The following is a 25,398-nucleotide window of genomic DNA, read 5'->3' as shown; positions in this document are numbered from 1 at the left end:
TGCGCATGTAAAATAATTTGTCATAATACGTAACCTCTTTTGGATATGAGGATTCCGAGAATCTTCCAGCAATATCGTTTTTCTTTTCACAAAATGACAAGGGCTTCTCTCGTGGAGTAATCCGTACAAGATCGAGATTTCAGTGGAAGATTCGAGATTCTGGAAGCCAAAGCAGCAGCTGTGATTTTCAGCGGCAGGGTTGGAAGCGAAACGGTAGTTAGTTCCGTGGCTTTTCCTTTGACCCCCCTTTTTCGCTTGTCATTGCTTTTGCTGTAATGCTTCTGTTCCTGCATTCTTTTTTAAATTTCTATTTCGTCGAAACAAAGCAAGATTGAAGTGAAAGAAGCGAAAGAAAGAAAATTGTTAGGATAAGAGGCAATTTACTGAAGTTGATATGGAATAAAAACGCGTTTCATGTGCAAATACCGGGAAATATTGCCTTACTACTTTACAAACATTCTTGATGACTTACTCATTAAAAAGAAATCCATTCGACCCACCCAATCCCACCTATAGTAATCTTTATTTTTCACATTTTCGACTCTTCCCTGCTGCCATTATTTCATCCTCACATCCCACGTGCACTCACACGACTCGCAGCCGTACGTATACCAGTAAAATAATAATCATCCGCGCTCTTGCGCCAAGAAAAATACGAGGCTATAAACGAGCACTCGCGAATGGAAGAGAGCCGCTAGCAGCACCGCGCGCACCCTTGTAATGGGCCCACGAGCTCACCGTCCGAATTTCAAAAGAGATACTTCCGATCTCTTTCTTCTCTTCTTCTATTGCGCTCGAGAGAGGAGATAGAGCTTCCACTCTCTTCTCCTTCTTATTTTCCTTCGGAATTGGACCGACTTAGGTGCTCCATGGCTTTTCAATCCGGCCCGGAAGTGCCCTATAATAGCGTCGTTCGCCGCGCTCTGCGGGTTTGAAGTGACCTTCCCGCGCCACTTTTTCGAGGGAAGAGGATGCTCGCGTTCACTTGTACACACTTTACTCGCTTCGTTCGACCATCGCGATAAAACGCCCGCGGGAAAGCTGTTGCTGCGACGCTTGTAATGCGAGTACAGCGGCTTCGCTCTGTGGTAAATCGCGCGTGAGAAAGACTGCGCGTTATTTTTACGACTGCAGCGTATACGCGAAACTTGATTTTCGGATCGATTTTCTCGATTGAAAAAGCGCGCGCGCTTTTCATTCAGAAGTGAACAAAATTCGAAGATGAACGCGTTAGCAATTCGAATTCCCGATTTTTTTTCCATTCGGTCGACCAGCGGCAATCGTCGCCGAATTCACGATTCACCCTCTCCCTTGTATTTCCGGTGACGCGCGCGTCGCCTCGTTTGTACACACACACACACACACACACACACACACACGAGGTGCGCCGCGCGAGCGCTCACGTCGCAAAGGTGATTCCGCGAGAGCCGGCCGCGTTCTATGCGTCATTACGATGAAAACGGCGCTAACGCTAACGAAGTTTCGCTTATGGCCACGCCGGAACATAATTCCCGATTCGCACGCGGAATCGCCACCGCTGGGAGACGAGGCCATCGTGACTGCTGACTGCAGGTTTGACGCTGCTACCTGGGGTGGGATATTTTTTGCTTTGAAGATTCGATTAAAAATATTCGTTCGCTGGTCTCGTGAAAAATCGGTTTTCGATTGTAGCCGAGGCACTGGTAAAATGCAAGTTCTTGGTTTTCAAAGGATGTTTATTATAGCTCTTGCATTATCTCGAAACGTCGTATTATTTTTTAGTCCCGAAGCAAGACATGAGAACTTCGTTAATTAAAAAATAAAGTGCGATGCATTGACGTCATTATACATCTCGCTACAGTGCGCAACCTTTGCATCATTAAAAAAATTGATAATCGCCGCGAGCTCTTTTCGCGGTAATTGAAGTGCTTTTTCGACCTTCGTGCCGTAGAAAGAAGTCAAAGTGTTTTTTTTTATCGAAAATCCAATCATCGTTTATCCCCGAGGCTTTCAAAACATAAAATAAAATCTCTTGCTGAATATCTTTGAAAAGCCAGGGCATAAAGCTCCGCCGTACAAAAATGCCAAAAAATATCCACTAATGATTTTCCTCGACGTCCTGTCCTTCCTTCGACATCAAACCCTGGTCTCTTACATCCTTCTGCAGGCCAGCAAAAGCGCCGAGCATTCGCTTTAAAAGCGCAAAAAAGGGTCACGGCGCAGCAGCAGTAGCAGTAGTAGCTGCCCGCCGAAGCCCGGGGAAAATACGACTCCCGGCACATTGCTTCCTGATGACCCCTTCCCCCGTCCGACAAACCTCCTCGTTGGGCATTCGGAAATTGGACTTCGCGTCCCGCTCTTCGCATTCAACGCTTGGCTCTACTGTCGCGCGCGCGGGCGTGAATATGACGTGCAGAGAGCGCGACGGAAAATCGAGTTAACCGGCCGTACCGGCTGGCTGACTGACTACTGTCCCCTCTGCGCCGCGCGACTTTGTTTTTAGCGCGGGAAACGCCCGCGAGAGATGTATAACTTCGCTGGACACTTTTTTAGGAGAATTTTTCGCTCCATTCTTTTTTTACGGGGTGGGTTAATTAATTACGGACTCACCCAGCGTGTGTATTTTCCAGATTTGAGAGCATTTTTCCCTGGAACTGCAGCACTTCAAAGCGGCGCCGTTTACAAATAGGACTTCTTTTCGTGTAGCTGTGATTTTGTGAATTCTCATTAATATCGTTGGGTTCGCCGTAAAGGGCCGTTTGAATTTGCTTAATGCCTGCGGGATACTACGCCATAGCCAATTTTCATGTAAATTTTCCATCTGACGAACGTCCTGGTAAAAACTTTAAAAATTCTACAAATTCAGTCGAAAACTTTTATTACAACTCAGATTTATCGTTCGTTATCTCGATCCCTTTGACGCCTAATTTTTAAACGCGTCTGCAGCTCCATTTCTTATCGTCGCACTTCAGACGTCATCCGAGAGAGCTCAACAAACATTCATCTTTTACAGCCGCTTTCTCGCCATTTCGTTCCAAGATAAAACACTGCACACTTCCATACTATACGGACGCGTGTAATCCTCTCGTTGAAATTTTTAATCGTCTATTCTCCGCGAACGCGTGTCCTCCTTTTCACTCCACCACTTCTGCATATTCAACGGACTACAAAAGGGATAAAAACGTCGCGCTCGCGCGAGTTCTGTCTCTCGCGTATCATCATCGTATACGTGTACGCATGTGCGGCGCAGCTCGTCGCGTCAAAAGTTCGCCTATTCGTTGCGTCTTCTCTCGGGATAATCATTTTTCAAGATCCGAGAGCCTCCTTTCATACTCGGGCCCCGATTCTCCGCGGGAGTAATAAACGACTAAGCTTTATATAACGGAAGCGCTCGCAGAGATTCGTTTCTATATCGAGACTCGCGCGCGAGAGAGAGAGAGAGAGAGAGAGAGAGAGAGAGAGAGAGAGAGAGAGAGAGATATTCTCTCCCTCCCACTTTGAGTTTCACCGTAGCCCCCCGCCCCTCGATGTATCGATTGCCGCGCGCGAATGAAAGGAAAAAGAAAGTTACGTGACGTAAATACGCCCCGGCGATTCTTTGCTTTGTACGAGGAAGCACTTCTCTGTAACACGGCTCTCACTCGAATTCGCCGGGATTTCTTGGAGAACGAATAATGCAAACTCTCGCGCGCGAGCTTTTTTTCGGCGAATGCATAATGAATCCTAGTCGCCGGGAATTATCAATTTTTCGAGCCACGTATACAGCAGTGCCCCGGGGTCTGCTTCCTCTTCTTTTTTTTTTAATTATGAATCGCGGAAATGTTCGAGTCTGAGCTTTTCTTTTTTCGAACGCGCTGCTCGGTAATGCCGCGTGTAAACGTGCATGGGATTTGCGCGCACGGTACCGGCAATTTGCCGGGCTCTCTGCCATTGTGTTCCGCTGCGCTTGGCTTTTTCTCTTTTTCGTATTCCATTGTCCGCTGGGTTTTACCTGCATGTATCCGGCTGTTTAATGCTCGGCAGTTTGCCCGCGCGATTGTCAATTAATTCGCGTGCTTTCACTTTCGAGATTTTCAATTCCCATTATCGGATGCGGAAAGTCGGACATAAAATAATAACACATCGTTCATCGAGTTAATTTCACGATTAGCCCCGGCGTTTACGGCGAAGCAACACTTATCGCGGCTCGCTCGACTTTCGTCTTTCACTTGGGGCCGCGCGAAGAAAAGAAGAGGGTGCGCCCGCGAATAACGAGTTTAAGTATGTGCGCGCGTGGAAGGCCGGGTTATTTATGTTTTCCTGGCCGCGCGCTGCTCGCTCTGCCCGGGCCACTTAAGCGAGTGTTTTCAACGCGGCGATAAACTTTTCCTTCGTGTGTTCTCCTCTTCCGCGTCCTCCTGTCTGCGCGTACGTGTGCACGCGAGATATAGCCTCGTCATCGTCATCGTCATCTCCTCTCCGCGCGTCACGGTATACACGCGTTCGATGCGGCGTATAGTATACGAGTACACAGCTCTCGCTAGTCGTTGTGTATAGGTACAGCAGTCCGTAGTTTATACAGGCGTCCGTTGGGAGATGTGCGGGGGAGTATAGTAGCCGCATTGACGTATTGCCGCAGAATGTGCCCATAACGTCGAGCTGCTGCATCTGCGCTGCGATGCTCGGAGATTCTATCGAGTCGACGCATATACATTCTCTCACTCTCGTCGTTGTCGTCCATGTTGTTGCTGTGTGTGGAGCCTTTTGAGGCTGATTGTAAAAGTGATTGTTTTGCTGCATTTTCAATCGCTCGCGTTTTTCGCGAATGTTTACAATTTAATTCGTCGATATAACACTGAATACATATTTGGTTCGATAATGCAATACCTCGTTCGTAAATACGCAGCGATTTTACGACGATGCAGGGCATTATCGGTAATACAGTTACACAGGCAATCACGTTCGCATCGCATTGATAATTCTATTCAACCAATCAGTTATCCCCGCGCGCATAAATGAAATTGCGCGCCATATTTCGCTCTCGCGCATTCAAAGCGGTAAATAGCCGGCATTTAAAACTTTCAGAGAGTGCATCGCTTTTCGCGAGCTCTTTCGCCGAAGCTGGCGGCCGCACCCTCTGCCTCTCGCGCATTCAGGGCGCGCGCGTATGTATTATTCGAAAATTGAAGCCTATTTGAGATTCAGCGGCAAGTTATGCAGATTAATCAAGGCCCGAGACGAAGACGCGCTCCGAGTGTGAAAAATGTACGCGTACGAGAAAGCCGCGTAGCGACAGGTATGGGGTTTAATGGAAACAATTGAGAAGAATGAAAGAGGAGGTTCGCGCGCGCGCGGGAGTGCGAGAGAGAAAGAGAGCGAAAGGGTGCAGGAATATATGCAGAGAGCGAGAAGCGCGAGAGCTGGCGAGCGGAGAAAAATGAGTCTGCAGTGGAGGCTGTGTGCAGCTCGCCGAGATTTACTGAAACTAATTTCAAGATTTGCTTTACAGAGTGCTCGTCGTTTCCCTTTGCCGCGGCCAACTTCTCAGGGAAGATTTTACTTCCTCCGCTTCATTTTTTTTTCAACCCCCGACTCTCTGCAGAGCTCTGTGAAAATTTTGAAATTTATAAATTTCCTTCGCAATTAAGAGAGAGAGAGAGGGGGGTGAGGGCGAGAGAGACAGTTGTCAAGTTGATGTAATTTTCGACTTGGCGAACTCTGCGCGCGTGCGGAGACTTGTTTTGAATTTTCGCTTGGTAGTTCGTTACGGGGACTTCTTATGCGGGGAGAGATATCTGATCGAGTTATGTAATTAAAAATTCGCGCGCCGGCCCGGCTGTATGCAATTTGTGATTTATCGCTAAAAAAACATACACACCGTACGAACTCTATCGAGATACAATCTTCTCGAGCATACGACTAACGAACCTTCTTTTTTTTTCAGGCATTTTTGGAAATGGCGGACGAGGGTTCGGCGGCCACGATGGTGACTTACTGCGCGTCGTGTCCGGCTCAGTTGCGCGGCCGGGCCGTGTACGTTCAGTTCAGTAATCACCGGGAACTCAAGACCGACCAGGGACACAACAACGCCGTCGGCAGTCCCACAAACGCTATCGCCAACACGTCGAACGTAAGTACACGCAAAACTCTTCCGTTCCCCGTCATCGCGCAGCGATAATTTCAGAAAATATTGACGCAATGACGAAGCGATTTCGAGCTGCTGCCTGTGGATATTGCGGGGTTAATCTCTGCGGTACACCTGTACGGTCTTACAGCACAGCGGCAGCGGCAGCAGAGCCTCGGGAATGTAAACAAAGAGGCGAAATAGAAATCAGTGGACCCTCTGCATTTCCTAGCCGCCGTGGGCTATCGCGTCAAGACAATCAAAATACGCTCCCGCGAACTCGGAACTGCGCTCCATAATTAATGCTCGCGTAATTTATAAACGATCCGCCCCCGCACATGCCCGCCGGCTGCACACTGCGCTGCTGCTGCTGCTGCTGTAACGTTCGCGGGATCTCCGTATATCTATCTTCATTTAGCACGACTAGTGAGTTTATACACAAGTTTTTAGCACTTGATTTAAACGTTTGGTTGCTTCAGTAATTATAGGTGTTTTTGGTGAACAGTTCGTTTACAAATTAAAAGGTTGATCGACGCTGCGGTTTCGGGTAGTTCGGACTGCAAAAGTAGCGCGCAAAAATACACCGGAATCAATAGCGGTCACTGCCGTGGACTTCCGGTTACGCGAGTAATTGATATCGACGATTTAATAGTTTTTAGCTCCGTTCCCGGCCGTGTTTTAAATGAATTCGATACCGCGAAATTGGTCTCTGGCTGTCCATTAGTTTTTGAGTTTTGAGCTACTGTTGTATACTATAGTATTTAAAGACTGAATTTCTGGCTTGATTAAAACGTGGCTTTTTAATCTGATCGTATATGAGTGCGATATTTCTAGTGCATGATTAAATAGCACACTATAGACCCGTTATAACAGAAGTATGCCAGGAAATTTCTTCTATCCTGACTTTATCCAACATCGATCTACCCATGGTTTGAAAAGCCCTCACTCAATGTATATAACGTTGAGTGGCGAATAACGGGGCTTTCCACTATTTTTTTATTGAAAACGACCAGACTATCCTTGCGGTTCACTCAAACCCTCAATTAAACTAATTTCCCCTCTAAGTAACTGAGATCAACAGCTAGTTTTCAGTTGGCACGAGTGAAAAGTAATCAGTCGTAGTAGAGATTTTCTTTGAGCACATCATACTCGGATTAATCGAAAGCAGAGCAAACTCGATAATTCGACTGAATAGAATCCTCTCCCATCAGCCCAAAGAGACTTTGAATCACGCGCTATCTGCAAATATTAACTCGAACTTATACCGCATCTTCTCTCCGGCACTTTAATTAATTTGCACCGTCCCGACAGGGAGTAACGCATACACACGCGACCCTCGACAAAAACCTCAAAAAAATCGCAAAGACTCGAAGGTTAACAGCAGCGCAGCAGTATAGAAAAAAGGAGAAAGAGTCCCGGGCGTGCGAAGCCGATTTCTCGTGGGAGCCAGCGAGAACCAGGAGAGAAAAGGAGAGAGTGAGAGAAAGACTCTAAAGCCCGAGAACGAACTGTACAAAGGGGGCGGCGAGAGCGGGTGCGAGAGAATATAAGAGGCGCACGCAAGAGTGCTTCCGTCTGTCTTCGGGGCGCGAATCGCCTCGGGGCCAAATGATTTCTCGGCGGGCGGCCTAAAAACGACGGCGAAAAGCAATCGACGTGAAAGCCGGGCCAGGAAAATGTATGTTCGCATACGTATCTACGGAATATGGAAGGGGCGTCGTTTTGTGTGTGACGCTCTCGGTATGAATGTCGTTAATGCCAGGGCGCCGTCTCCGCGAGAGTCGTTTCGCGGCTTAGCACTAAGACGCTCGCTCGCTCGCGCGCCCTGGCAGCGGCGGCTTAACTATCAAGAGCTGAAAATGTAACGAGGTCGTCCATTGTTCATCTTCTAGTTATACACCAGGGCTGTATGCTGCCGCGCTGTACGGAGATGATTGCTGCCTGCGCGCGTCTGCTGAAAACTCGCTTATCGCCTTGTTTAAGTATTTAAAAGACACTTGCCGCCGCCGCGTGCCTCGCTTATTTATGATTTCGTCAGCTTTAAACTTTTAGCAACTCACTCCGTTTCTTTTTACTCGACCAAGCTCGCGCTTGTATTTGTTAAGAGGTATCTCCGTGGGTGTAGCTTTACGAGGTATCAGAGGGAAAAGGAGATTGATATCACTGCACGGACTACTATTGTTGTATATCAGAAACAGCAGAGAGTTCCCCCGAAAATTTACAAGAAAATTATCCGCAGCCACCTCAGCAAGATTCAATTTGTGGCTAGTTCAAGACATAACCTCGACTCCATAAAAATTCGCCAAATTGCCGATCTTTGTCCCAGCACGCAACTAGCCGCGCGCGTGGACATGAAGAAATGCCGCCGCGCGGATTTCGGAAATGCGCTCGTTTGCGGCGCTGCGGGCAGCTTGGGGGGAGAAAATAATGGTCATCAGCTCGCCGCCGCCCCGAGCAAATGAGGCCGTATAGCAGCCGAATTGCGATTCCACGAAGTGCTGCTAACTGCCGAAATCCGTTAAGTAGCTATTGCCACCGCTGTGGTGTACTAGATTCTTTTGGGGAAGAGAAGCTGCGCAGGGTATAGTCGTAAAGTCGTCGCTCCTACCTCAGCGTACGTTTAAAGAAAGAAACGCCTTCGCGCAGTGGGATAAACGAAATCCCGCGGGAACAAATCGAAATTTTGCAACGTCGTATCATTTCGTTTCTATTATAGCCCTTTCAAAACCAATAACGCCACATATATATTCCCTATTGATCATAAAAAGTTACGAGCAATTTCTGCGCCCTCAAATGCCCGCCGCCGGCGCTGCGAACGACGTAATCGTATATCACGCATAACTGGCCGGGACGTTAAAAAATTAATTCAGAAATGTTATTCTCTCGCAACGCCGTTGATAAGAACAAACACCGTGTGGCTTTTATCGGGATTACTCGCGGCGATCAATCCGTGAAAATCTGCTCCACCATCACCTTGATTATCCGCGATGGACATCGGCTAAGTAATTTTTCGTGCTCGGAATGAGCAAAGTCACACGTATAGGAGAAAGCAGCCGCAGAGATGAGAAAACAAGTCGTCCTAGTAGGGGCGAGTGAGAGTGAGAGAGAGAGAGATGGGGCAAAAGAGCTGGCGCAAAGATAAAGTTACCTTTGAGGCCGAAAAGAATGGTGGCGGCGGCGGCAAGGGTGGCTCGCGTTAATGCGCGCAGCTACTCGCCCCCCTGAGTAATATGTCGGTTGAGGTATAAGGGCGAGAGTCGCCACGGCTCTGGACTCGTTTAATAAAGACGTCTCGGAGCTTTAAGGTCGTACGCCCCGCAAATTAGACTCTTCTCTCGTTCTCGCGCCTCCTTCCCCAGCCGGCGTCTTTTTCTTCTCTCTCGTTTGCAGCCGCCGCGCGAAAGGGAGCGAGCTTACGTTCGGCTGCCTGGTAATTAATTTACGCTTGGCCCTTTTGCTCCCTTACGCGGAGAGGCGTCAAAATAACGCCTTGATAGCGCTTCGTCAGAGTTTACTTCTCTCTTTTTTTTTCACGATGGACTCTATGTCTATGTTGTAGATTTTTTTATAGTCGAGTGTGTGTATATTTTTAATCGAAATTAAATGTTTATCCGGGCCACGAGATACGCCAAGAATTTGTTCATCAACTGCTTCGTCGAACAAAATTTTAACCTGATTAAAATATTCGGCGAATGGAAATACCGTCTCCAAAAATAATTTTTTTAGACCGTGAAAAGATTTAGCGATGCGTGAATTTTTGAGTTGCAAATGTCCTTTCTTTTGCGAATCAGATTTCTTCCTTCCATTCGTCAAGTTCAACCGTCGATTTACTATAAAAGATCGATGGTACACGTTGGTGTCTAAGAAAAACAAAAAGGCGAGATTCAATCTCACGAAGTACCTCGGTGGAAGAGGACTTTTGTTAGCGTCTCGCCTTTGGTGAGCTTGTGCGTGTACGCGTGTTATGCTTTTCTAATACAATTTTAAATCCTGCAGCCTACTCTTTATGTGTATTGCAGTTTTTTCACACCAACATAATATTAGCATGCGAAAGCACATACCTATTCATCTGTATGTTTATTGCTTTTTATCTTTGCCTTGGTATGCGTTAGTTTTATTCTTTCGTTGAATTTCAATAACAATCCATACCGCGTGCATCCATAGATGTTTTTTCAATGGAATAAAATAACAACAAAAGAATCTCTCGTGGTGAAAAAAAAAACAATCTTCAATAAAACCACCCCCAACGAAACAACAGTATCGACTATACAAAAGAGTACCAAAGCTGAAATATATTCTTTCGAATACTTTCTCGAAAAAAAAGGATAGAAAAAAAATTGCACACCGCACTCATTAGTCGAGCATTCGCGAGATAAATACACGTGTAGAGTTCAGCAACGCGCTTGTATATAGACTCTCGTTGCCTTGCCTCGTCAAATTTATACGAGAAGGAACGAGAGAGCCACGAAGCAGTGGCACTAATGGCGCTGGTCGAAAGTTGTTCGCGCGCGCGCTCGCGCACCCTTTTAAAGCTACAGCTCGTAAAAACTAGCCTCCTCCCACCCCAACTACTACTACTACCCCTACTACTGCTACTGCTACTGGTAGCAGCAACATAACGAAGCGAGCTCTCTCGCGGTAACTTTGCTTTACGCGGCTGCCGCGCGTTGTTCTCCTGCTCCGAACTGCCGAGAGATTAAAAAGAGCCTGAGCCCGAGGTGAACGGCTATAAAAGTGTCGTAAAAAATCGCTGAGAGTTTGTCGGACGAGCGAGCGCGCAGGGATGAGAGACGTGTCCGCCGACGAAGCATATCTGATGCGCATTACTCCTGCGCGCGCGTCCTTTCACTGCCGCGCGGGAATCTTTAGTTTTCAAACTTCAATTCATTCCAATGTATTCGCGCAATGTTTTCGCTGGCGAATAATTGAAGATTTTCCTTTCTTTCTGATGTGCGTTACGAAGGTATAGGTATAGATATATCTTATTGGTTCGATTTCTGGTATACAATACACGAAACAAAAATAAGGGGGAGCGTCCTCGTAATCTCCTGTACATACAGCAAACAACGCTCCTTTTTTGGAATGGCTGAAATACTTTCAATTTCTGGTTCTTTAATGAATCTATTTGGCAATCTTCTCGTGACATGGATCCGGCCGCCCATATCGATTCATATATGGCAAAACGCTCGAGGGGTTCCAGATGGATTTCCACTTTGTGAGCAGCATCGACTTTCATATATTTTTTCCCCTTTTTGTTTTGACTTCGAAAATATACACGCGAGAGAAAAATATGTTCGCTGTATAGAAACGCAGAAAAGACGCGAGAGAGGGAATGAAAAGCACACACGCACAATATACGCGAAAATTCAATAACGCATACTTTTTAAATTAAACAAAACAAGCCGTCGCACCTCTGGCGTATTTTTATACGATGGAACAATTTTTTTTTTTTTTGGAGAAATAAAACGCAACTGTTTAAATACAGTTTCGCTGCTTAATCTGGCGTAAACTTCAAAACTCGGACAATCACGATACGCACAAAGCTTATGCGGAGCCAAACAAGTTTCGCATACACGCAGTTCACTCGAGTATAATTGAATAGACTTTCGACTGCGCGTATAGGTATATATCGCTCGCTGGGGCGCGTGCTGAGTAAGAAATGGAGCGAACGAGAGGAGCCTGCCGACGTGAGTTTCGAGCGGCTCAGGCTTTAGCATCTCTGCACCTCTATATAGCCAAGCCGAAATGCCGGCACACTTCCGCAGCTCTGTAATTCAGGCATTATCCAGGCAGCCGCTCCGCCTACTCTCTCTCTCTCTCTCTCTCTCTCTCTCTCTCTCTTGCGCACAGCTAATTCCAGGGCGCACTGTAATTATTGATAAATCTATGCGCAGCGCGAGAAGCTCGCTCTATGCACGCGTGCTTTTGAAATCAGTTGTTGCGCCAGAAGACGTTGTATGTCGAGCTTTGTGTAGCCGGTCCAAATGTTTATAATTTGAAATTGTCGAATCCTCTCTCCTCTCGTCTGACTGCAGCCGTGTTTGTTCCACTGCGAGTATCCTTGATTAAAAAATTTCTCGATTTACCAAGAAGGCGATCACAAAAGCTCAGCGAGTAATATACTTTTACGTGAGTGCGAAGAAAGACGCGAATTTTCATAAAAATACAATTATCCAGCTCTCACAGCTTCGCGCGCATCTCCATCATGCAGAATAGCTCGTCGTCGTCGGGCGCATACATTCCCATTCCCGCGGAGGATTCGAATATCCGACGATCTATCGAGTGGGAGAACGGCAGCTCTGTACACGTCAGAAGTAAAAAGGCGGAACCCCGTTAGAGAATCCAACGGGGTTCCGCGATATTTTTTAATTAATTCCCCCGTGGCGTTTTCACGGCTGCGAGAGCGCAACAACAAGAGGAAAGAGAGAGACTAAGCGCCAGAGCTTTTCCCGGAGTCTTAAGGCGCCTGCATATTTCAGAGGCCGATGTAGCTCGGATGTGCGCTCTTCTTCTCAACAATGGCCACATTGTTATTCGGACCCGGCGAGCGCGAAAAGCAGTTTCTCCCTCTCTTACTCGCTCCTTCGGAGCGCGGGCGCGCGCGAGCTTTCCCTTCGCAAGATGGCGTAATATTTTTAGTGGAGGGTGTCTTGGATGATGTACGACGCGGCATTGTTTCTGCGAGACGCCTCGTATATTGTTTCTCTCTCTCCCTTTTTCACCTCCGTCTTGGCCTCCTCGTATACTCTTTTCCTTCTTCTCTCGTAGTTGCGCACTGTACGCGTGCGCGGCTTTTACGCTCCTCTCGAGAGACTTAAAAAAATCTCGAGGATGTGACAAATGAATCACTTGCGCATCGCAGTCCCGTTCGCGCTGCGATACTCTCGAAGTTACGCTTAGTTTTTTTTAATTGCGTAGGGAGGCACGATGGAAAAACAAGTCATTTATTTTAAGCACTCGATTCGTCGTTTAAAAATAATAATTAAAACGGAGTTTTAACGACGATCACGAGCGCACCGCTTCTCGTTTCGTCGCTGCAATTTATATCCGTTGAACCTGAAATTCATTACGGTCTGCATTGATGAGCAATGATTTCAGCTGCGCCTGTATCAATTGGCCGTGTGTATTATAATAGTTTATTAACTGCGGCAGCAAATTTACCGCGCCCATCAGGTCGAATATTAATTTATCATTTCAATTTTGTTTTTGTTCATCGTGCTCGTTGCAAACATTTTCAAAACGAAACCACGCACGCTTCTCTGAAAAAAAGTGAATCTCACCCCTTGGGCACCCACAACATCGCTCGCGTCCATCCATCACCCAATGAGCGCAGTGGTAGCCCCTCCGCGAACACATGCAACTTTTCAGTAATTCATCGGCATCAACAAATCATCCGGCGCTCTCTCACTCTCACTCTAAATATTAATACACCCTTTTTTGTACATATAAGCAAGAAAAACGAGTACCAGCCGGCCCTTAATTGTTAGCTATACACATCGTTTTCCTTCACATACAGCACACGCACACATCGCGCGCCGACTTTCGACCCGGATAAAAGCTCCGCGCGCGCCACCCTTATTTTTGTGAATATTTCAGAAAAAAGCCCCTGAGGGATACTGGGGGGGAGAGGGACAGCAGCAGCAGCAGCAGACGTTTGAAAAATGTCGACGCGTGAGCTCGTTCCATTCCTTCGGCCGGAACAGCGGCGGCAGCGTTTGTTTTCCCTGTGGCATGCATTATTACCGCGCACTGCTCTCTCCCGGTATACGTGCGGGAGTGGAAACGAGGGACGTGTGCGCGCAGTCTTTCGACGGCGAAAGGCCCTTAGGCAGGGAAAGCACTATTCGCCGCGCTGGGTTTTCTGCGATTGAACGCTGCACGGATGATTAATTTAGAGCCAGTGCGCGATTGAAACCGGTTGATTTGCGAGAGCGAAACCTGAAATTTTGGAATGCAGATTGGAATTCCAGCTGTAGTTTTCCAATCTGAAATCAATCCACTCGGTCTGTACTGTGCAATGCAAAGCGCGATTATCCAAACATGCGCGTCGGCGAACTTTTGTACGAGATGATATTATGCTACGTCATGTTACACGCACACACACACACCTGAGAGAGGGAATGAGGTAGTGCTTTTCTATAGAAGCCAGTATTGCGGGACTCGATTAATTGTTTTCCTTGCCATAGGCGGCTGTGGGGAAAGACAACGCGAGCGAGCTTTTTGTGCGCGTTCTTTGCTTTTTCGGTTTGAAAAAGCGAAACTTCAAAATATGACGATGGTGTATGTACTCGGGCGTTCTCTTTCCATTCATTTTTTAGCCTGATGGAGTCGATGCGGTGGGCAAAACTTTTTTACGTGGGTTCTTCTTTCGCTGGTGAATGCAACTTCATTCCTCGTTGTTTAATTGCGAGTGAAAAAAATTACTGCGTTATTATAAAAAAGTGTCGCCGTACACGTGAATAATCGAGCCCTTCTGCTGATTTAATTTCGCAGCTCGAAAAATACAGTTCAGAGGCGTTCTAAAGTAGTGCGTAAAGTCTGGTATTTATTCGGCGAGCAACGACGCCGGCGCACTTATATATCACGCAGCGCAGGCTAAGGGGATCATTTTCGCGAGGTTTGCCACTTAAGGAAAATAGAGCCTTTCCTCTCTCGGCGTGGCGTAAGACGATTAGTACAGTTATTCAGTTAGGAGCGATATCGCAATTTCGCATCCAGCATCTTAGCCCACTTTTCTCCCTCGCCTATCAACTTACCTGCTATATACCGCCCGTCTGGGTAATAGTATACAGCCTGAGAGCGAATTTAGCTATTTACCCTGAACATTTTTCGAAAAGTCGTGCCTCGAAAATCCATCGTATAATTATTATACAAGTCGTCGAATGTTTCTGTATAAACACCGATCAAACGTCGATTAAAAGCACAAAGTGAAGGGTATTATTAATTACGAGCCGTAGTAAAAGCGAGATTAATTTAATTAAACGAATACAAAGACTTTTGTTCTTGTACTTCGGTCCAAAAGACAGCGACTCTGAAAATCCCGAAGTAGAAGAAGAAGAAGACGCGCAAGGGAGATTTTGATTCCGAGATCGAAAGCGCCAGTCGGTAAAATTCCCTTTCCGCTCGTAACGTCCGCTCGTAACGACTGCAAGAAGAGCCAGTGCGTCTCTCTTCGTGACGAAGATCCCGTTGAGCGATAAGTATTACCATCATAAACGGAACTTAACGTTTGGCTGCTTTCTCGAGACTGTGTGGGTGTTTCGACCAATTGCATCCGCACCGCTCGTATCTTTTTCGACGATGAAGATTATTTTGGGAGTTTTTACCATAGATTCTCCAAAATGCTGCGAAACTAGCTTGGATATAACGGTAATATTCGAAAAAATGATGTCAAATCTTATGCAAATCCGACACGCAATTATGGAAAAACGTCAGGCAGTAAAGATTCTCGTGTTGCGTTACGAGAAGTTTCTTATAGACCGTATCGCAGTCTCCCCTTGCTCTCCGCGTTCGTCGAAAATATGGCAACGCGTGCGCGCTCGTGCGGATTCGCCTGGCAATGGTCGGAGTTTAATCGAGCCTCTCTGCTGTGCCTCCGCAGCAGCTGTCGGCCTTATCGTTATTTTATCAACGCTCTCTCGGGTATAATTAAGTCCATCCGAACTTTGCCAATTACACCTCGGATTTACAATGATAATTTTTCACGGACGCTTTGAATCAACCGCGTAATTTAATAAGTTTCCCTCGCCGATTGATTACTTTCGAGAAACGTTTCGACATTCATTTCCACAGCGCGGTTCCTAACCTTGATCAATCTTCCGCGATCGGAAAAACGTCTTGCAATAACCCTTCCCAAGTAGGCGGTGAAGTAAAATAAAGGATCGCGGAATTTATACGACGTGTTAATTAGCAACGTCGTCAGCGTCGCGTATAAGGTATAACGCCAAGAAACGCTCAACGAAGCAGAATTCACGAGAATCGCGCTCGCGCGCCCTTCTTCCCGATGAAATTCCCGAATTAATCACTACGTAGCCGCTGCCGAACGCCTCTCTCTCTCTCTCTCTCACTTGCGCGCGCGCCAGCGTTACGTCTCTCGTTTATCAGCCTAATTAATTAGCGCCTCGTAAACTTTAGCCGAATGGCGCGAGCGCGCGCAGTGCCTGCTCTGGCTCCCGTCACCTCGCGCCAAATTAAACCGTATAAACGAAGGAACGTACACGCGCGCGGACCCGAGAGAGGCTCTGATCGGCGGAGATTATGGAGCAAGGGATGTAGATATACGTGTTCGCCCTTGCGCGCTGCAGCCAGTGTTCGGGAAAATGTTTCCGGCTCTTGTGCCGTCTGACGCCCGGCGAGCGATGTTTTTAATCCAATTTAAAGTTTGTATACCGCGCTGCCGTGAAAGTTTATTTTTCACGGCGAGTTTGAAAAATGCCTTTTTAACGAAGCACCGCACACAATCGATTATTCAGCCAGTGGCGCACTCGGATCGCAGGACAAACGTTAAATCAATACTATACCATACATGCATCTATACAGTATCCCTTATTGCGCGAAGCGGCGAGTGTATACGCGGGTGTGTGTGTGTGTGTGTGCCGAGCGAGCAAGCGCGCCGCGGCGGGAAATTTACGCCCGAATTTTAAGAGTTACGAAGCTGGAATAATTAGATCCTGCGGTCGATTTAATGCGCGCCCTCGGCGCGTTAATTGCCGCGATGTATACTTAATTGCCGGGCGTTTTTCAATTTGCTTAATCCGCGCGCGCCCCTATAACCCCGGCTCTTTCAAATTGCGCAGATCGGTTACTTTGGCGGCGGGCCTTTGACTTCGCCCTCGGTGCGTGTAATTGGAAATTTGTCAGGCGCAATTGTGTGCAGTGTATACCTGTGTACCAGTGAAAATATTGATATACAATAATCCACAACGTGCGCGTATAGACGAACTAGACATGTGTGAAAAAAGCACTGAAGAGCGTCGTCGTATACACACGTTATACGGCAGCGGAGAGGAAAGGGTGTGCGACTGTAACAAAAAATTCTTTGCGTCGCCGCCTTTCATCGCCGGGGAAAGAGTTAAAAGCCGAGGTCTGCGTTTTTTTTTGAGCAGCTGAATCGAAAGAGGATGAATGCGTGCGCGCGAGCTAAAACCGAGGTTAAATCGTTGCGAGCTGAGAGAAACTGCTGGCGGGATTTTGGGATTGATTCAGAATCTAATGAAATTGTTACATTGTTGTACTAGTTACCTGAAAATAAAACCTCGTACGTATAGGAGCTGTGAAAAGAAGAGTAAAAAATAAAAATAGGTAGCAGTAAGTAGCACACGGAGAAATTGTCAACCAGTGCGTGCAGCACGTGTGTAACAATTGGTGGTTATGTCAGAGTGGAGGGAGGTCGTCGCGCACGCGCCCATCAAGAGCACACGAGGTATGACGCTGACGGCGAAGGGAGAGCCGTACGATTGGATAGCGTTACACACGCTGAAATTACGAAAAGCGAGGAAAGCGTAGGAGTGTAAAATATACGAAAAATTATAATTTGTTCGTCCTGGTATTTTTAATTAAACAAGCAGCGTGTGCTTACACGGAAAGGTACACCGTTGCGCTCTCAGGAATCAATTACACGCGGCAAATAACCGCGGAGGTAGAAAGACAAAAGGAGGAAGGCTTCTCGCCCGCACAAAGACGCGCGCTCGCAAAAAGAGAGAGAGAGAGAGAGAGAGAGAGAGAGAGAGAGAGATCGCCGCCGCTGAGCGAAAAGAGAGTATGTGCTTTGAACTCAAAAGGCTCTCTCTCGGCCAACCTTTCCCTTTCTCTTTCCTTCCCGCGCGTGCGTTCTCTTTTTTCTTCACTCTTTATTTTACTTCTTCTCCTGACGTGTGCGAAAGTGGTTAATGCCACACGTACAACCAAGTCACACACTCGACTTTGTTTCGCCGCCTCTCTCTCTCTCTCTCTTACCACTCGCGTAACTGCTGGACTGGTGCACACTTACTTCTCGCTGTTCTCTCTCTCTCTCTCTCTCTCGCTCTCTCTCTCTCTCTCTCTCTCTCTCTCTTTTATTTTTTTCCTTCCGCGCTAGCTTCGAGTGGCCGCAGGAGTACGTATACTATATTGTCAATTAGGAAATGAGATAATTATAACGCTCGCGCTAGCTGCTCTCGTTATACTCAACGAAATTAAAAATATGTATTCGGCCGCCTAATGCTTTTATTAATTAACTTCATTTCTGGTATACTAAAGGATGTAAATAATAGAGATTCGAAAAAATTAATCTTTTCATCAAGACATCCGCATGGCTCGAAGCTTTAATTCGCCCATTTCCAGTCAACGTTTCTCTTCAGCCTCATCGTGCACATCCCGAAACATCCGGGGCTTCTGCTCGTGTCTTTACGATTCTTCCAGATCGGTCGTCTTTTACGAGCCATTCCTTTCCCGGCTCACTTTTCCTCAGCCAAGACACGCAAAACAACGGCCTCGTTTAAATTGGCCCTACGTCGCTCACTTTTATCCGCGACGCAGCGTGTAATATTATGCAGACTTCGTCTGTATACGGAGGAGGACGAGATGAGAGACCGTCGTCGTCGTCGGGATGAGCGCAATTTCGGAAAAACAGCCGCCCCCGCGCGCGAGCCCTGCTAATTGCCGCGCTTAGCGCCGTTTGATGCCTGCCGCGCAAGCTCTCGCGCTTTATTGGCGTGTTTCGCTCGAGCGTAAGATGAGCCGAGATGACTTTAGTTGCCTGCGGAACTTTGCTTTCAGCTTTTTAGACTAAGCTCACCTAAATGAATTTCGGCTTTGATATTTTTTTAAAAGTTAAATATGCACTTAGGATTATGAATCAGGAGATCTCAGCGATGATATGAGTTAAAAGCTCAATCATTTTGATGGAGCAGTGCATCCAACCGGAAGCAATGCAGTAGCCGCCACAGGAATAAGCTCATTGGATTATGATAATTTGGCTCGTTTAACGCACGCGTAACCTAATGAATCGAAACGACGAGTCGAAGCACGGAAAACAAACGTTAATCAGCCGCGCAAAAAGCTCGCGTTCCAGTATACTATACGTACCACGGCCAGCGGCTTCTGCTCAATAACAATAATCATTGGAAACTACGGCGCATCGGTCGCAAGAAAGCCTCGCGCTAATTAAATTTCAATATTAATCGGAGCTTGCTGCCCTCTTGAACCGCCGCTGCTGCCGAGAGCTTCGACATTTATGCGGAGTATAGGCATTAAGCGAGCAAGCGATAGGGTCGTTTCTGTGCGACACCAGTACAGCTGCTCCTTTCGTTTTACGAGAAGGGGATTGAAATTCGAGAGTTGCTTTGCTCGAGTAAAAGAATTTCCGGTTAAGATAACAATAATTAATTATTGTTTTTGTTCAACGAGAGCATGAATATTGAATTTTCTATGTTGACGGAGAAGAAATGACTAATTCGAATTGCTCGCATCGTTTCATCTGCTGGACTGTTCATTTAAATAAATGAATTCAGGTATGGAAATATATAAATCTTATTCAGTCGTGCATCATCAGTTGATTAAATGTGTATTCAATCAACGCGAAAATTAATAATTAAATTCAACGCAGGAGTGCATGTATCAAAAAATATACAACGTCGAAGCTTGTACATTTCAAACTCAGTGCAAAAATAACGAGTAATTTCAGCTTGGAAACTCTGCGTATTAAAATATTACGGCAATCACCACGAATTATCATAAACCTGCAGGAAATCACGGCACTTCGCTCAGCCGAGCCGTCAAAGAAAACCGAAACATTTTCAACTTTTTTCACTATGCCAGTAGCACCCTCTACTCCAGTAGGCGCTACTCCGTCTCAAAAAGCGTCTTTGACTGCACACCACCGGGAAAATTGAATCTCCCGCCGCAGCAACAAATGTACAGCAGCTGCCTCCGGCCCCGGCGTAGCTCTATATACATCCGTAATTCACTTTTAAATTCGCCGTATCCGTTAGCATAAACGGCGCCCTTCTCTTTCATTGTATGCGCCTAAAATGACTGCGCGGCATTGTTTCCCGTGTATCCCCGAGGCTTTTATCTCCCAAGCCTTTGACTGGCCATTTGCGTGCCTTCTTTTTTCGGATCCGCGATTTCCACTCCCCCTCTCTCGAGTCTACCGTGTGTGCGCTCGTGGAGCGCCCGCGGCGGCTCGAATCAAAATGCTCATTTTTATATCGTCACTTCGCTCTCTCTCTCTTGTTAGTTGCCGCTGCGTATCGCAGATTGACCCTCATCCGCCCGGAGCTGCGGCTAAATTGAAAACAATGTCGGCGGGTAATAGTAGCGTCGCTACGAGAGAGCTAGTACTAGTGCGCCGGTTCGGTCGGCCGATCTTTCTCTCTATCGTCTCTCGTCTGAGTACCTATATTATTGCGTCGACAAAGTGCGTTCGAAGTATAATCATCGCGTGGAAAATTGCAGACGGTAATTAGCAGGGCAGAGTTAGGAAGGAACGAAAATTTCGCACAAATGTCTCGTCGCTTTCTCCGAGTTCTCCGATGACGACCGTGAGAAAGTAGCTTCAATTTTGTTGGCTTAATTAACGGCGCAGAGACACGACTTTTCCGTCTCTCTCACCTTACGTCTGCACGTCGCGCGCATATTCCCTTACTGCCGCGTGAGCGAGAGTTTTGCGTCTTCTTATTTTTATACTTCGCTTTTTCCTTTATGTCATCCGAGGCTTGTGCAGGAAATTGCTAAAACAATGAAGTTCAGCCGACGCTCGTATGACAAAAGTATATACACCTGCGCGACGACTGCCAGACAAACACTATACTTCGTGCTTCTGCTCGCGCTCAGACTTCAACTTCTGGTGTAATAATAGCGGATTCTTTTTTCCCCAGAGAAAAACTTCATCCACGCTTCGAGCCACGAGTTTGCTTCCTAGCGAATATCCCTGTATGCATTTGCAACACTTCACTGCAGGCAATTTTTACTTTCAATCCGTTCCTTTTAAGCTTTTTTTTCGCACTCCGGATTACACTTCCTTATTAACTTGGCCGATGCGGAGTTCATCTTTCCCTGTGGCCGTTTCGCAGCAAGCCTCTCTCCCTTGCTCCGAAAAACCGAGATTGCTCTCTCGATCTTATCCCCGAGATTTCGCGCGGCTCTCCCCTTTTTCTCCCTTTCTCCTCGCCTTCCCGAGTATAGGCGGATTAAGAAAATAACCGGAGAATAAAATTTCACTCTCCGCGAACTCGCGAACTTGGAATCACGTTATTTCCGCGCGCGCGCTGCGAATGCGAGACGAATAAAGTCCAGTCCCTCTCGCTCTTGCGCTCTTTTGCGTTAATCCGCTCTCTACGGTGACTGAATTTGTGCGATGCCTTTTTTTCCTTCCCTGTGTACAAAAGTTTTGCGCGCGAAAATGAATTGTAAATATCGCATTGAAAAGAGTAGGTACCTCTCGAGAGGAAAAATAATTCAATCGGGGCGAGACGACTGTTGTCATAGTCGTCGACGAGTTTTGACCGGCGATCTGAATGCGAAAAGTTTCGCGGTAATTAGCGCAAAGGAACAAACTAGCCACAGAAAACCACGCGCGAACGAGATAAGATAAAAGAGTGCAGTAGGGGACGACAACAAAGTCCGTCTAATTAGTCAGAGCGTGGCACGGCAAGTATTTTTCCTTTAATCAAACTTTCTCACGACCTCGTTCGGGATGAGCAACCGCTGCAGATAAAACTGTATCTGTATAAAGTGTATTCTTTGAAAAAAAGGGGGAGAAGCAGCGAAACAGGGGGCGGGCCATCAAAGTCAACTGCTTCGACAATAAAGAGGGACAGAAACTGCCGAGATATTCAAATCTCGGGGCATATTAGCCGTAAAAATACGAGGCGAAAGACGAAGAGCTACTGTCTCTCCGCTGTGTGTAAGCGGAGTAGGGGAAAGAGCGATTATACTTTGTAAGCGCGCGACAGACGTCTGGCTGCGGATATTATTAAAATGTTACCTAACGCGATGGCAGAGATGATGCTGCGGTGGCGCGCCATCGTCGCGGAATGACACACACCCGGTACACACGAGAAACTGTAACTCTCGTTATTGCCGCTCGGCTGCCGAGCAAATTAGCTCCGTCTTCGTCTTCTGTCCCGAGGTTTCGAGCGTTAAATTAGCCCCCACGCACTTTTCCGCTGCCGCGAGGATCGACGGGAGACGACACAGCCGGCTTCTTCGACCTGCAGTCGTTTACATGATGCCGCGCTGCTGCTGCTCAGCGTTGTAAAAAAATTTTAAGTACTTTCTTTTTAATGGCTGACTCGCTGCTTTTTATGGACGAGCCTAATTTTGTTTGACGGTCGAGGGAGAGAGATGAGAAAACGGGGAGGATAAAAATTGGGCTCTGCAGCGTTCGCGGATTCGGGGAAATTGCGGGTTGACTTTGTCTACCCTTCAGCATGGAAGTTTTATAGTTGGATTGATAATAAAGCGTTTTACTAGCGCGACGAAAAGCAAATATAAATCTTTCGAATTACGCTGGATTAATAATACAACCATCAAGTCCTGGGCTCGCTCCGCCTTCCATAAAGCTCCTTTCATTGACCGTTTTTTTACGGGATTCGACGTTGCTGCTGCTCTGCCAGGCGATATAATAAATGTCTTCGCCTTCTCGGGATTCCACGGGAGCCGTCGCCGCCGTCGCGTAGCTCCCGACGCGCGGCGAGAAAGGTGACTTTATTCAGGGGATTCGCCGACTTTTCTCGTTCAGACATCCATTTTCGCCGATTCTCATATTACGTCTGCGATGACTTCGTGCGCGTCGGAGGGAGGAAGCGAGTCCTTTCAATCGTCGTTGCATTTACGATTGCTATCTTATAATACGTGTGATGCGCTGCTCCGCGGAGCTTGTAGGACGTTATTAGGGTATTACTTTTTCTGGCGATGGATTTCATCGTTTATTGCGTCAATGTTACAATCATTTTATACACGTATAATTTATTAATGTTGTATTTTTGTTTTTTTTACAGAACACGAGCGTACAAGCCGCGGGTCAAGGTCAGGTTCAAGGAAGTGAAACTCAGGGAGGACCAAACACTGTTCTTCGAGTCATCGTCGAGCACCAGATCTACCCTATTTCCCTCGACGTTCTGTACCAGGTAATCCTAGCTCGATAAAATACTTGCGAGATACTTGCATTTTGAATTCGACTAATTTACCCTCCATCGAAAGCATGAAATAAATAAAATATATCAATGAATAAGTCAGAGGGCTATAAGCTATCCCAACAATCCGCGGAGCCGTCGAACTATTGAAACTTTCAGGCGCAATGAATATAGACCAGCCGGCCGGGAAAATAAACGAAGAGATAAATAGTTAAGCGCGTAAGAGGCCGCCTTCGAAAACAGAGAGAAAACCGCATCGTTAATAATCCCCGCTCACCATGGCGTGTATGCATATACGCTGTGTATGTGTGTGCCGTGCGCGCCGGCCGAAAGACGCGAAGCGGATAGCGCAAAACGGATAACGCGGGTATTTCCGGTTCGAGTTGAGTGGGCCATGCATTTTTAACAAGGCCGGCGCACAATGCAAGGTCCGAGAGGGCCGACCCCAGACTGACTCGTACTACTGTGGAGAGACTCTTTTTCGGCTGTTCTATAGCGTGGTTGCTTGGAAAAAGCAAAAGTGGAAAAAATTTTAACCCGTTGGACTGCAGAAATATATTTATTAATTAAGCAGAACATCAACCGCGCGACAAAGCCGCTAACGGTCAGCGCGTTTTCGGCGCAAAAAACTTCATCGCTTTTTGTTTCTCACACTTGGTCTCCCCTTCTTGCCTCGGACCACGCCGGGAGATAATCGCCGTCCGGGACGATTTTCCGCAGTTGCGTAAGTAGACTTAAAAGGCCGCCGCTACCAGGGGGAGTATTAAGTAGGCCGAGCGCGTAATCAGCTCGGAAGATTAGCGTCGTAAGCCGGAGACTACCGCTACGACCACTACCCTTTCTATCTCTTTCCTCGCCGCACCGATTATACGCGCGCCAGTAGCACGAGATAGAAAGAGAGACAAGTGGAGGATTAGGATCCGTAGGAAAATATCAAAAGTGCTGCCCCACCGCTCGAGACACGCGAATCCTCGCGAAAGTCGCGTTGAGAAAAATTCGCGACCGCAGACTGAGTCTCTTCTGTTTTCTTTTTTTTCTTTTTATTCGCGAAATACATTTACAGATTATGGCCTTTGAAGTGGAAAAAGGATCGGCGGCCAGGTCGGGGGGAAAATATTTTTAAAAGGAACTTTGCGGATCTTCTTACCGCGGTTTCGCGAATTACGCTTTTATTTTCTATAGGGAAATGTTTTTTCGTTCTCAGAATCGTTAATGGTGCTAGGTTTTATTCTGCGTACTTTTGGATTGGTAAAGTAATAACGTTGTACGTCAGGATTTGCATTTTCAGTTTTGAATTTCGAATCTTACTTCGTTGCATTATCATGTTGCGTCCATGATTAACAGTGCAGCCCCACACCACGCCACCCTCAGCACACCTGTGCAGGTGAGAATAGGCCCCGCCCTCATGGAATGTTCTAGAAGCTTTTGACGTCATCGCTAGGCCTGCCCCCCCCCCCCCGTGCAGTTGAAGCCACTCACCTGTGCAGGTGAGAATCGATAAAGAAAGTCACTGCAGGGTACCCAGGAGGCTCGTTGGGGCTCAGGGCGGTAAACTCCGGTGCTCCAGGAGTCCGCGCTTAAGGTCGAGTCAATGCGTGGAATATTCTAGTCAGGCTGACGTCACCGGCCGACGTGCAACTCGTCGCATCTTTTCGTCGACTCGCGGATCACATTACACCTGTTATTTTTTCTTTATGCACGCTATGAATTAGCTCGATGATTTTGTATCGCAGTGGCTAATATCAAAGGGTTTCTAGTTTCACGCTTATTTTTTAAGACGATGCATTATTGCTTATATTAAATACAGCTATGTACATGTTGATCGCGATGCGCAGACATCAGTCGGGGGTGTCGGATTGCGTATACTCTAGAAAATTCGTGTGTACATTTCACATAGTATGAATCAGACATACACCCTGAATTATTTTTCAAGATTACGGTGGAAGGGCTCGCACGCTTATAGAGATTAGAGCGACTTTTCTATTTCGAGAGCGAGATTATATTGGCAGATAGACCACGTGCGGGCGTGATCGAGTGCCATTCGAGGAGCTATCGCGCGGGCAGGAGAGTTGAATTGAATTCAGCGATAGTTATATCTGACGGCTAATCCACTGTATCATTATGGCGTCTTTGTTCGCGATCACTACAAGCAGCATCGTTGAAATTTTTTATTTTAATTGAAATTATTTTTAATTATAC

The 25,398-nt window shown here is 46.9% G+C and overlaps 1 protein-coding gene across 18 annotated transcripts in view; it reads left to right on the top strand.

The window, feature by feature from the left end:
- Positions 1 to 25,398, top strand: part of LOC100119465 (polypyrimidine tract-binding protein 1) — a 455,850-nt gene that overhangs the window by 389,368 nt on the left and 41,084 nt on the right. For all 18 annotated transcript variants that reach the window (XM_016988895.3, XM_031921112.2, XM_032595739.1 and 15 more), the window contains 2 exons: positions 5,903 to 6,088; positions 23,065 to 23,193. In XM_016988895.3, coding sequence (XP_016844384.1) covers positions 5,903 to 6,088; positions 23,065 to 23,193 — 315 coding nt within the window. The remainder of the gene's footprint in view (positions 1 to 5,902; positions 6,089 to 23,064; positions 23,194 to 25,398) is intronic.

The sequence above is a fragment of the Nasonia vitripennis genome, chromosome 1, assembly GCF_009193385.2.
Source record: "Nasonia vitripennis strain AsymCx chromosome 1, Nvit_psr_1.1, whole genome shotgun sequence".
NCBI lineage: Eukaryota > Metazoa > Arthropoda > Insecta > Hymenoptera > Pteromalidae > Nasonia > Nasonia vitripennis.
Note: the sequence above shows the minus strand (reverse complement) of the source record. Positions and strands in the feature narration are given on the sequence as shown.